Source organism: Cydia splendana, chromosome 5 (assembly GCF_910591565.1).
Source record: "Cydia splendana chromosome 5, ilCydSple1.2, whole genome shotgun sequence".
NCBI classification, from domain to species: domain Eukaryota; kingdom Metazoa; phylum Arthropoda; class Insecta; order Lepidoptera; family Tortricidae; genus Cydia; species Cydia splendana.
In genome coordinates, this window is record NC_085964.1 from 11,443,719 (window position 1) to 11,457,984 (window position 14,266).

The 14,266-nt window shown below is 36.1% G+C and overlaps 1 protein-coding gene and 1 long non-coding RNA gene across 2 annotated transcripts; both read right to left on the bottom strand.

The window, feature by feature from the left end:
- Positions 1–2,205: 2,205 nt before the first annotated feature.
- Positions 2,206–2,613, bottom strand: LOC134790387 (uncharacterized lipoprotein SSP0535-like). The gene has a single exon (XM_063761155.1). The coding sequence runs from the start codon at positions 2,611–2,613 to the stop codon at positions 2,206–2,208; it is 408 nt and encodes a 135-aa protein (XP_063617225.1).
- A 1,606-nt stretch (positions 2,614–4,219) lies between these two features.
- Positions 4,220–5,028, bottom strand: LOC134791114 (uncharacterized). The gene is made up of 2 exons (XR_010144263.1): positions 4,850–5,028; positions 4,220–4,740 (listed from the first exon to the last, which is right to left on the bottom strand). It is a non-coding gene; the product is annotated as an uncharacterized LOC134791114 (long non-coding RNA).
- Positions 5,029–14,266: the final 9,238 nt, after the last annotated feature.

Here is a 14,266-nt window from a genome sequence, read left to right on the forward strand (position 1 = left end):
ATTATTTTAGTGAGTCTTCGTAAATATTCAAAGCAAGGCTAATCCTACGGCTCTGATAAGAAAATATTAGACTTCTTTGGTAAATATTTTACGTTTTATTGGGGTTGGACTTTATAAGCTAATATTTTATGGGCTACATAATTCAAGGGTTAATTCAGCTGCTGGGTTTTTGCAACTTAGTGATTACATATCGCGCTTGTTACGCCGTCACGCGCGCTTAAGCGGTTATTAGTAAACATTGCTGTTTCATTAAACAAAATAGTAGGTAGAGTTAGACCAAGAAAACTCTGCAGAGCTTTTGACAGCACACTCAGTGCAGGTGTCATTTTAAACGTCAAACTTCTTTGAAATTATGACGAACTAATAACACTGGCACTGCGTGTACTGTCAAAATCTCTGCAGACCTTTCTTGACCTAACTCTACTCATTTTGATCATATCAATGAAGGTCAGATCAAAATGTCTTATTCATAGCAAAAAACCAGGCCCCTGTTTCACATCACTGACATTACAATTCTGAGATCTGTGTAAAGAGTGTATGAAGTTTAAAGGGTCTATGAAGTTCGGTGAATCTTCTGCCTCGCATTCGTTTTTCATTCTTGCATTTGTTCTGTTTGTCCTCTCCATAGACTGTACATAACTGTATCATGTATTCATGTAACAACTAAGTATAGTCTGTTTCAAGTACTATCTATTATAAATTACACAGTGTATTAGTTCATATCAAAGACATATGTAACTCCGTATAAGATGAATAAAGTCTAAGGAAAAAACGTGCCTCGGAAGTCAAGAAAAAGTCATTCTCGGACAGATGGCGCATACACCTTTGGCCTATCCTCAGCTAGATGGCGGTGACGAGACCGTTTCATATTTAACAATTTTAACACATAGGTATCAGTGAATGAACATGGGTCAAAATTATATAAAAATAATAAAATATTATCATTTATCCAAATATATTAATTTTTTGATAGTTTTATACGTTTTCATTTTGAGTTTTGGTCGTGTGTCGATAGATGGCAGTAAATTTACTGTGTCTACAAAATTTACTATGACAGGACCCCTCTATACTATCTATTCTCTTTGGTTCATATTAAATATATTAAAACGGGTCACTCACGTATTTAAGTCGGAAATCGCTCGACATGTTTAACTCCGTACTGAGTAGAAACATCAAGAGCTCGCGTTGGCGGCCGGCGCAGACTGCGGGCTGCAGCTCTCCGCGTCAGGTGACTCAGCGCGCGTGACGGCGGCCGCAGGGGAGCTGAGAAACTACCCTCATTTTTGCTATAATTGTCAAATGACGGGTTCACTCACTACGTCACTCGCTAAATGTTCGTCCATACTGACCACTGACGTGGTACCGAAAAACAGTGTTACAGTTAAAACTGTTTTTACTGTGACACAACTGTTTTTCGGTACTACGAGTGGTCGAAAAATTATTTATTTTTTATGAAGAACAACTTAAACTGCAAACGATACCACAAACTCTTAGAAATAAATGTCACGCCCAAGGCACATGCCAATTCGAACGTGCACTGACATCAAGCCGATATTGGAATCATATCAGTTAGCTGTCATTCTCGCTCGCACTAATACTTGATGTGCGGACAAATCTGGAGGCCCATTATTTAATTTAGAGCGGTCGATTTCTTCACTCGAAATCTGTGGAAAACGGCGAAATGTTATTGGCAGATCGATGGGCGATCCAGAGTCGAGAATTCGTGCCTCGCCCGAGAAAGTGAATTTTTCCACTTTTCATTTATTTCTCATTTTTTTTTATTATCAAAATTTATTTATCTGCCCCTTTATCGCTCGAATATGCAAGAGTGATAGAGAGGTTAGATAACGAAATTTCGATTTTCTTATTTCGCCATAGACCCTCAGATTGTGGTAGTGGCGCCCCCTACGCAGAGTTTCGCATAATATTCCCTATTAAACTCTGTAGGTAGCCGTGTGGTATAATGTACTTAGGTATGTATGTATTCGTTTTAATAAATGAAAAATAGGTACCTAATGTTTTTTAATGTACTTATTATTTATTTCTCAAAACAGAACCAACATGTAGGTATATAATTTTTTATAATTTTATAGATAATTTTTGGAGGAAGCTGCAAGGGTGAAAGGTTTCCGTTTTTTTGTTTCTGATTCTTTTCGAACAGTTTTAAGGAGGTGGTTCAGTAGTAGTGGTAGTTGTGGTACCAGATTATTCTGCAGGTTTAGCATTATCATCAGTGGTACCATCGACAGTTCCGTTATCGTTAGCTGTTTCAGTATCAGCAGCATTTGAAGTATTATTAGCATCAGTAGAGTTAGATGCGTCATCACTGCTATCTTGGGTTGAACCACTCCCGTCTGTGGTAGTATCGTCTTGACCCTCAGTCGTGTTTGCATCCTCAGCTGAATGGGTTTCCGATGAATCATTGTCATTTGGAGTACTACCTTTATTCCCATCATCAGTGGTATGGTCATCGTCATCATCATCAATTATATTGTTTTTGTCAGTATTTGTTGTCTGTGCCCAAATTGGTAATTTTGTAGTCGGAGCACCGGATTTCCAATCGTTTCTCGTAGTATTATACTTGATTTTATGTTTTTGAAGTTCAGGATTCATGTAACATGTGCATTTGCAGTGTTTATCGGAAACGGCGGTATCGTAGTTTAAGTCCTGGCATTTCTGTACGCATATATAAGCCTTTTCATAATCTTGACATTCTTGCGTATTTTGGAAACCATATCGTAATATTGACTTTTCTGGAAAATCTATAAAAAAATATAAATGAAAATACTTAAAACCTTAAACGTATCAATAAATAAATACATGATTAAAAACCACCTGTAGTGGAGTCTCCTGACACATAACATGATATGACGGACAAGTAAATGAGCACATTAAATGTGTACATTTCTGCGGTGAGCGGCTGAATGTTGTTGAATGAGTTTTAAATGATAATTTTTATATCAAAACGTTCTTAATGTAATCATGAAAATATCATGCGTCATAAATTTTTAATATTTCATTAATGAGTTTATTAATTGGAATATTTTACTACATATACTTACGACTCTGCACCGGCCCCTGCACATACAGTCAACTGTAAAAATATGGGTGTAGCCAACTTATTCAAAAATATGTCTCATAGTTTTTAATTCGCTGACATAAGAGCTATGGGACATATTTTTGAGAAGATTTGTGCACCCATATTTTTACAGTTGACTGTACCCAACCCCGTTTTTGTTAACCCCGATATACTAATATCCCGCGATACAAAGCGTATATATCATACTAGCTTCTGCCACAGAATAAATAATAGTACTAGGTACAGAAGACTCACTCTCTAACAAAACGCGTCTGTTACGATCAGCACAGATATGGCCGCTAGGTGGCGACAGCGCCAAGTGCGGCTTATGGCAAACCCCAAAATTGGGGCCGAACGGGTGTACTTTTAGCTACCTGTAGCAAAGCTACGAAATCGCGGAGTGAGCCACGCCTGCTTCTGCCTGCGACATCATCTATGTGAAATGATGATGCTAATGATAAAAAATATCCTATGTCCTTCCCCAGAGTTCAAACTGCCTTCATGCCAAATTTCGTCTTAATCGCTTCAGCGATTTAAGCAAAAAGAGGTAACAGACAGACGGAGTTACTTTCGCTTTTATAATATTACCACCTTCTGCCCGCGACATCGTCTGCGTAGGATAACGATGATGATGATTGATAAAAACTATTGTATATCCGTCCTCAGGCCTCAAATTATCTCCATATCTTATTTCATCTAAATCGGTTCAGCGGTTTAAGGGTGAAGAGCTAACAGACAGACAGACAGACAGCGGCTCGGACATGTCAGTAGTAATAGTAGTCATGCATCATCTGATGATGCCAAGGAACTGCTATATTTATATTTTCTCATTGATAAATGGTACTTAAACAGATAGTTACATTTATGAAGACATGTAATATTTTATATTAAGGGGGTGGCTTAGTGTATTACTAAAACCATGCACCTGAATATCGGTTATGTTTTCTTTCTCGGTTGAGTAACGCCCCTAAGTTCGATCACAAAAACTTGCAAATAAGTACATTCTTGAAAAGATATGGACCTTCAAGGTAAACTAATAAAATATTGTTTTTTGTTTATTTAATTTAGTTATTAATAAATAAATGAGATGATAAAATATTTTTATTGGTGTTAGGTTGGAGAGCAAAAAAAAGAACAATGTATTTTCCATTTGAGGATATATTGTTATTTAAATATAACAGCCCTGAGCGTACTTATAGGCAAATACTAAGCATCAGTGGCAATCTGATCATCAGTATCAGTATTTTCAGTGTTCGTTCCATCCTCAGCATTTGATGCCGCTTCTGTTTGATTACCCTGTGTAGGCAAAGTTATACAAGTAGTATTATCGAAAATTGTCGTTCGTTCGGTGGGCACTGGTGACAAGGTTCCTACTACATCGTAAAGCCTTACGCTTCTTGTCGTCGGCAGTCGCCTCGGAGTACCGGTTGTTAACCATTTGTAGTAGGGCAGTGCAAGAGTACTTCTCATCTCATGACAAGTACATTTACATTTGCGATCGAGTCTGTATACTTCATAACCCTGACTTTTGCAGTTAGTCATGCAGTGGAATGTTTTCTCATATTCTGTGCAAGGGTTGTAGAACCCGTAGCCGTACCGCTTTCTCGCATCTGTTTCATTCGTATCTATAGAAAATGACGTCTCATCCGTTTGATTTGTATCTACAGAAAAATAAATGATTAACTTAGAGGTAAGACATTTTATAAGAAAAAAAATAAGTTTTTTTATTAAGTATATCATTATTACTCCAAATACTTCTTATTTACTTACAATTTGAGCAACTTCCAGTTGCGAAAAGTATTATGAAAATAAAGAATACCATGTTCATCACCACAGTGTTCATTGTTTCATGAATTCCATTCTTACTTGAACGTTTATTAACCAGCAAGCTATAAATATAGGTACTTACAAGCTTCGGTAATTACGTTCATTTAAAATTTTCCTATTTACGTACACTTATTTTATTAGGTTTTGTGTTACTTATATTCTTTTTATGTTTGTGGTTTAATTTAACTTATCCCTGTCCTGTCCATAGATGGTGCTAGCCGGAGTGCAGGCAGACCGAAAAGGAGATGGCGGGACGACTTGGACGTATTTTGTCTGGATTGGCGGGAAACTACAAAAGACAGGGTTGAGTGGAGGGAGCGAGGGGAGGCCTTTATCCAGCAGTGGGACACTAAATCAGGCTAACAAAAAAAAAAAAAAAATCCCTGTCCGTATGTCTGCCCATCTGCCGCGTAGTTCAGTTCAGTTACCGTTAGTACCTACTACAAAACTGAAGTTTAGTATGGTAATAGGTATAAGTTAAAAAGGTGAAAACGCGATTTTACTAATTACTAATTAGGTAAATAAAACTAGTTTTCCAGAATACATAGATATACATATACAATTATACATACACATACAGGGTGTCCCAGAACTACCACGTCACAGTGACACCGGAGGTAGGTCAACTCAAGAGGAACCTAACCAGCCTAACATGACCTCAGTAAAAGTTGCACGGTTTTCGATTTATTACCGAAAAAAAAATTGAATTTTCCCCTTTGTACTAAAAATGTTAAAACAAAGTTTTGCCTGTTTTTGTCGGTTAAAAGTTCTTTTGACCAGTTCACACTTTTGACTGCGACATATACATTTAAGAACCAACAGTTAATCCATCACGGACGTACAATATACGTTTGTGAATTAATTTTATTTAAAACCACCTCCACAAACTCAGTACATTTTGAGCTGGCGTTTGAAACAATTGCACCTGGAACTGCAAAATTTCACACATCGACATCTTATTAATTCTAGCTAGGCATGCTTGAGCAGCCTAGCTAGGACTTTGGGTCCACAGTCGACACTCGCACCCAAGCTTCTTTACGCCCGCGCGCCGCCCGCAAAAATCAAGTAGATACGTTCAATAATTATTTTATTTTACATTGAAAATAATTAAATATATATTAACTGTTAATATTTTTGTAATCTACATTAAATGGGCTATCGAACAGTATTTTTATAACGCAAGTTTACTACAAAAATATAAAACTATACAGCTTTGTTTGCATTGTGTCACTGCTAAAAGTTTATTATTTTAAGGATTGCGTCATATTTTGCTACGGAACCCTAAAAAAACTTGTATGGGGAATGAATTGGGCATCATCTAGTTACTTGATAACGACACCAAACTTGACTGAAAGGTCCAAACATATCCGCCAGAATTTTTTTTCTGAGCGCCAGGAGCTCTGAACTTTGACCCCCCCTCACCCCCTGACACGGAGTTCAAACTGGCTACCGGGCGTTTTGGGCTCAGGTGGACGTGTATAATACCCGTACCAAATGGCATTGCTGTATCCCAAAATGTATACCTCTCCCATACAAGCATGCCCAATAGAAAACGGACTATACGGTCAAAATAGCCGCACAAATGTCGCCATACAAAATGTTGCCAATAATATTTTTTTGCGAAATTTCCTACACAATATAACCGATTCACTTATTTATTTTACAATATATTTTAACACTGTATTTGTAATTATTAATTATGGAATAAATGGGCTTTTTATTTTTTATTTATTTATTTATTTGTAATTATTATTGTAAAATACACATTTTTATTTCGACTGTATACCAACATATTAAGCGTCCATACAAATGTCGTTGTAGTTGTACCAAAATATATCGAAAGAGATTCTTGCCTGTTTTTATATAAATAAAACTGCTTCCACGTCCACATTCGAGGTTGATCGACGCCCAACTAACCGCACTATTGCGTCGTAAATTCAGCAAGAACCCTAAATGGCATAACAATCCCGTGTGGTGAATGTACATGTTATCTTTAAACTTAAGTCATTGTCAATAAAGGTAACATACATGGTATTAATTTGACATTACCATGCGCACGCATAGATTATCTCACAGGGTTGGCAGAAGTCAAACACATCAGTTTGAAATTTGAATACCGCTGCAGTACAAAGTAATGCCTACTTACACTCAACAATAAATTCAATGCCATGATAATCAACTCCCATAGCATTCTTTGCCTTGCAACTTGCCTCGTAAGAAGTTTCAGCAAGCTATACAAAGCCTATCTTTTTCTGATATTATCTCGTCATCCAATAATACGAACAGTGCCTTTAATAACTTCCATAATATAATTAATCTATTTTTTAATCTGTGCTTTCCTTTAAAAAAAGTGAGAATAAATGCAAGTTGCAAAACTAAGTGGATCACTGTAGGATTAAAAAAAGCTATAAAGACAAAAAGAAAACTATACTATCAATGCATTCATTCATCTGACAACATGCATAAAGCAAAATATAAGAAATACTCAGCTCTACTAAAAAAGTGCATTAAGAAGTCACATAGGTTACAGAATCACAATTATATATATAAAGCGGATAATGTAGGGAAAGCAACGTGGTCAGTTATAAACAGTCATATAGGGCAGCGCCAGCCAAGCCATTTCACTGACAGTATGATTTTTGACGGTCAACAAATTACTGATGCAAAAGAAATGGCAAATAAACTAAATCATCAATTCACTACTGTAACAGACAACGTACACAGTAACACAAGCAAATACCAATATAAATTACATAACTTAGATTCAACAATCTACTTATATCCGACAAGCCCAGTTGAGGTTGCAAGAGTAATTACGACACTTAAAAACTCTAAAGCAGCTGGTTATGATGAACTACCCACGTCAATTATAAAAGAAAATACTACAGTGTTTGCTTTTGTACTAAGTCATTTGATAAACTTGTCAATGGCTGAAGGCGTCTTTCCTGACAAACTTAAGCTCACTATTATTAAACCATTACTCAAAAAGGGTGCCACAACCGATCCATTAAACTATAGACCCATAGCTCTAATACCAATATTATCCAAAATTTTTGAAAAGATTTTGCATAAAAGAATGACAGATTTTTTGGAAAAACATAATATTTTATCAAAAGATCAATTTGGTTTCCGTAAAAATAAATCTACAACATTAGCTGTACTAGATCTTATGGAAAATGTTTTGAATTGTAGGAATAATAGAATACCTGTCACTGGCATTTTTATGGACATGTCAAAGGCTTTTGACAGAGTAGATCATAACATATTATTAACAAAACTATACCACCTTGGTATTAGAGGGAACTGCCATGAATGGGTAAGAACTTACTTAAACCAGCGTGTGCAATGTACAGAAATACCGAAATATGACGATACCACAAAAATTTTAATAAAATATAGATCCGATTGTCTTAAAGTTACAACTGGCGTCCCTCAAGGCAGCGTCCTTGGACCATTGCTTTTTCTTGTTTATATTAACGACTTGCCATCTCTTACTAATCACAAGATGACGCTTTTTGCTGATGACTGTTCTATAGTAGTACAAGAGAAAGATACCCAAAATTATGAGAATGAAATCAACCAAGTCTTTAATGATGTAAACTTGTGGCTAGTTAATAATAATCTAAAAGTTAATCTACTTAAGACAAAATTTATGGAATTTTATGCACCACAAGGTAAACCGAGGAATGTAAATATAAACTATGATGGTCATGCGATTGAATGTGTGTCATCAATTCGTTTCTTAGGTGTTATTTTAGATTGCCACACCAACTGGAAAGACCATACTGAAATGCTAATTGATAAATTGAACAGGTTTATATTTGCCCTGCGAAGGCTCTCTCAACTTTCGTCACAAAAAACTGCACTCTTAGCATTTAATGGACATGTAATGTCCAATTTGCGCTATGGTCTATTACTTTGGGGTAACTGTAGTAATATGCAAAAAGTATTTCTGCTACAAAAGAAATGTATACGGGCTATATGTGGTGTCCATCAAACAGAACCCTGTCGACCTCTTTTCAATAAATTAAAAGTGATGACGCTACCCTCATTATACATTTATGAGATAAGTTTAATAATGTCAAACACAATATAGGTTTATTTAGAAATAAGGCAACTACCACAATATATCCGTCTCGAAACGGCACTGATCTATGCTATCCGTTCCACCCAAAGACAGCATTCTTTGCAAACAATGTGTTATGTATGTCTATAAAAATATTTAATAATCTACCCGTAGAAATAAGAAACTCTGACATGCCTGAATTTAAAAACAAACTATATAAATTTTGCTTGGATAAGTGTTATTATAGAATCGACGAATATTTGACATGTGTAAATAATGAATATATATGATAAGTAATGGAAATAATGATGATGGATAATAATTATAATATATTGTATATCGAGGACATAAATTAATTAGTATGTGAGTTATTATTGTTCTATAACTTTTTATATGTATATACTTAGTTATAGTACCTAGTTAATAAGGAAAGTTTGCATGCTTCTTTAAGTAAATGTACGCACTTAAATCACCTACTGTCCAACTATGTTTACCACTACATTTTGCAAATAAATATCTTTATCTTTATCTTTATCAACTGTACGTGCCGGCGTTGGATATCTGAATGTAGTCCAAATGTAACGTGTCTGTGGTTTCGTTTAGGGCGATGTCTTCGTCGGCGTTTTTGAACGACCAGCTGAGGGTTGCGTCGGGTATTGCTTCGATAAGCCTAAAACAATAATGTTATAAAAAAGTCATTTTTAAATAAAATAAATCAATACACATATAAAAATCTTTATTCTATAGAATTACAAAACCCACAATCGCAGTAAGGTTAGATGGGGCAAGACAAATATTTAGACAAGCGAAACATTTGCAGGGAATCCTCATACCTTCTATTTCTCTTGCCTCAAGCAAAATAAACTATGTATCTCTTACATCATATCACCTGATCAGTTTTCACTAACCCTAATCTAACAGTGCCAATCACCGTGTATTTTTTTAAGCAAAATGAATATCCAGGGGTTTGAAACTGTGTGTTAATTGTATAAACCTCACCTGCATCGGAAGGTCACTTCGGTTTCTGCTCTAGCGTTAATCGTGTAAACAGTCTTGTCGATTTTTGGCGGCCCTGAAAATTGGAGAGAAATTTTGTTATTACCAGTTTGTGATTACCGATACGAGCCACTTTTACTGGGGTCATGTTAGGTTGGTTAGGTTCCTCTTGAGTTGACCTATCTCCGGTGTCACTGTGACGTGGTAGTTCTGGGACATCCTGTATACCACTCCGAAAATAGGGTAAAAAAACTAGAAAGAAGTTTTAAGGTAGGTACCTCTCTCATATACGTAAAGTAGGGATGTCTTTTCCGTTTCATCCCTGCAGGGCCTCATTGGATAAGTTTTTCATAAAATCTAGAGGTTTTGTAAAACCATGAATATTTTTAAGTATCGTGCAAAAAACTGTCTCCCCTTTAAACTTTGTTACAATTTCAACACGTCTGCGTTGCATTCAGTTAATAATATCAAGTCGGTGAATAGATAGACTTATATAGGTATTAAAGAACCGGTTAAATATAAATTTAAATTTGTGCTAGTTTAGCAAATATAAAATGTCATACCTAAATAAGTGAGGAATGTGATAATGAGAGCGGAGCACATGCGGGGCCGCCGAGCGGCGATGAGCCGCGGTTCTCGGAACCAGCTCTCTATGGCCACCCAAATGATGATTTCATTATCAGTATGATTTTGATTGATGCAGCAAAAGAAAGTCAGTAGCCAAATTCCTGCCATAGCCGGCATACTTGCTTTGTTTATTACTTGGAACTAACTAATCTGCGGCGCCATAGTTTTTGAGAGCGCCGTAATCTTATGCCGGAATGTAGCAAATTAAATTGAGATGTAGATGGTTGTCCCTACTTATAATGCCGAATTTAAAATAATAGGATAATTATATATTTCTTACACGATAAGTATGTTTTTCGAATATGAGGGTTGTCTGTAATGTAATAGCAAAGACATATGTAACTATTCTTTTTGGTAATAGTATATTGCATCTATTTATATGTTGGCGACAAGTGATCAATATAGTACAAAAAGTGCGTACAAAACTGTAGGTACCTAAAATTAAATATGTACAGTATATTATTAAGTTTTACTTATCCCATACTCATCCACTAAATCCTACCTACCTTACTAAACACATCGAAAGCGTAGATTAGGTCTCTATAAGTATTTATAAAATGGACATTACATTTATCAATAATTATCTGCAAATAAATGAAATATGTATTGGTATGCGAAATACTTTACGTTACTTACCTACACTGAATCGGTTATTAAAAAAAATCTTATTAAATGTATCTCTTCCACGGCTTGCAATCGGCCGCCAGAGAGAAAAAAATGACCATTATACTGAACATCCATCCAATGAGAGCATAAACAAGATTGGAACATAATTTTGTCATCGAACCGTCACCAAGACTCTAAATCAGAAATGAGAATCGAATGCCGATTCATAATTTACCGACTGTCTCCTACCTTCATTTAATAATTAGTTTATTGCGTCCGACGACCCGTTTTTGGATACAAAAACGGTCGTAAACTGTAGTTGTTTATGTGAAAGCGTGTAATAAAATAGGCATTCACGACAGAGACAGTCCGAGAGTAGGTAAAGGTGACAGGTCCCCTCGGCTTACGCCAACTACGGTACGAATTGCGATATTGAGCACAGGGCGTGATGAAAAAACACTAGCTGAATATAAATTAGGCGGGAGGAACGCTATAATCAATATAAACGATGCTAAAGAAGATTAGAAAAATCCGCTAAGAAAACAAATTTCACAAGATCGAAAGAAGGTGTGGAAGTGCGCAACGTAGATGCCTGATACTCTTTAGTTACACAATGTCGTGTCTTCATTTTCTTATTTTTTGCATCAGCATTGCCTAAAATTTGCTGCTTACTTTGTGACATTTTTATTTTCTTCTATTATATGCAGTGCAGGTAAATACTCGTAGTTAATAAATGTAACATTCAGGTGTCAACAGCAGCTGCACTAATGTTGCGGCGTTGATGCTGCTGCTGTGTCTGACAATTTCCTTGATATAGGTGTTGTTGGCAGGTCAACTGCAGCTGCATTATGGTACCATTCGAATTCTGTAGCAGTATTGCAGCACGACATTACCACCGACTGTATTGCTGCCACAAATATCAAAAACTAATTAAGTATAGATATATTAATAAGTACTTTTCATATATCTCAGCACCGTAGTTCGCGGGACGTCTCTCCAGGCGTGTCCATAGTATGGTATTGTTTCGGACGTTAAAGTAACACAGCCCTATAAAACCGTGTAAAAAATGCAAAGACGAAATTGAATTTGATTCCGATACATAAATTTTACTTAGCCAATTTGTCTCTCTCGGATCAAGCGGGAAATAAGCCCATGTTAATTAAATTTGTTAGTAGAAAACAAAGTCGCCAACTGTTTTAATTATTTTTGTTTTCGTTTATTTTTGCCTGCAGGATACGCCTGGCTATGGCCTTAAGTTTAAATAAATGAATATATCAGTTATGTTTCAGGCATCCTTGTTCCAAAAATATCGCTTCTAGCCAATGACTTTGGAAATGACTTAAAACAACAGATATAACGCTTTTACGTTTGTTATGTTTACATAAAGATTCTTTGTGTGGGGTATTTTATGGTTTTCTGTTCGACCGATTTGTGTACGAATGAAAATAGATTATAGCCAGTTTTTCCCGTTATTAGAGGTGGTAAATCATGGTCCATCTGTAACGTCTGCTCCTTGAATAAGATCTGAGGAGACGGAATCAATAAGTGTGCAGTGAATCAATCACACAAAACAATTTGGTAAGGAACACTATGTAACACTCTCTATCTATATAATACTATATATATATTGCAATGCAAAATTCTCACAATAGACACATGACAGATATGATTTTACATACATTAAATATTTTATCGAAAAAGAAATTGAAAAACCAACACATTTATACGGGACAGAATTTTCTTATTTATAAGTAGGTACTTGTGAATTTATATTACATGCCATACCTTAAATGTTTTATTACAGCATAGCTTAAATTTAGAAATCCCAATAGAGTTAGACCGAGAAAAGTCTGCAGAGAATTTGACAGCACACGCAGTGTCAGTGTTATTTTTAAGTCATAATCTCATAGAAGTTTGACGTCTTAAATAACACCTGCACTGCGTGTGCTGTCAAAATCTCTGCAGACTTTTCTTGGTCTAACTCTATTTATGTATCTTTTTCATGCAGTTACAAGAATCGTGATGTGATTGATCTGCCATTTTTCCATACTGTATGTAGATACAGAATATTCGTTTTTGTGGTTTGACAATCATATTTCTTGGATTTGATGACGATTGGTTGGTTGATACCCTTAGAGCGTTTTCAAATTGTCCAAATAGCAGCATTTTTTCTCCAAAGGTCATCCGACATCCGATATCTTACAGTGTGAAGCGCTTATTATCCTGGGATACCTGGGTATTCTCTTTTTGGGTGTCGGCCTGTCGAGCTCCTGCCAAATCGCAGGCTATTGCGTAAATCCTGGGCAAGTCCGTGCTTGGGGTTTTTCTATTGCTTTTCTTGTATTTGGTAACGTCAAAACTTAGTCCCATCACGTCAACCTCATGAATGACCTAATTATAAAGTATTCACCAGAATGGCAGCACACCCGCACACTTGGAGACACCTCCCCTGGCAGAATGTTTCCTACCAATCCAATCCAAGTTAATGCTCCGAATTCAAATCTTCCGTATCGCATTAATCCGGTGGAGGGTCGCGCCGTAATAAATTCCGTATTATACGCGCGACACGCGTATTAAAATAAACATATAAACATGTTACACCCTCACTAAGTACACCCACAAGGGAATGATTCTTCCAATGCTTTAGACAAATAATATAAGAGCATATTTTGTGCCATACAGGCCAAATAGAACGTACACTGACATCAGAATGATATCGTTTAGTTATCGTGCATTTGGTTCGTACTTGTCCGTACATGTATTGGTACGCGAGCGAGAAGCACGATAACTAAATGAAATCAGTGTATGTTCGAATTTAACTTTTTAGTAGCATTAATAAGTAGAGCATACTTACATACCTAATTTAACCTAATCTTGCACTAACTTATACCTCTTAACCGTCTGGTAGAGTCGTTGCCTCTAGAGCACCAGGACTGGTTTAGGTAATGGATCCCATCTTAGAATATTCTATATAAGTACGTAACGTATTTATATTGTAATAAAAACAGCCGCTCACGGTGCGATTCGGGAAATGATTTAGAGTGTCACTAGATATGAAATAGTAA

Coding starts and splice junctions, on each gene's coding strand:
- LOC134790387 (XM_063761155.1), bottom strand. CDS start 2,613: ATGAATCCTGAACTTCAAAAACATAAAATCAAGTATAATACTACGAGA.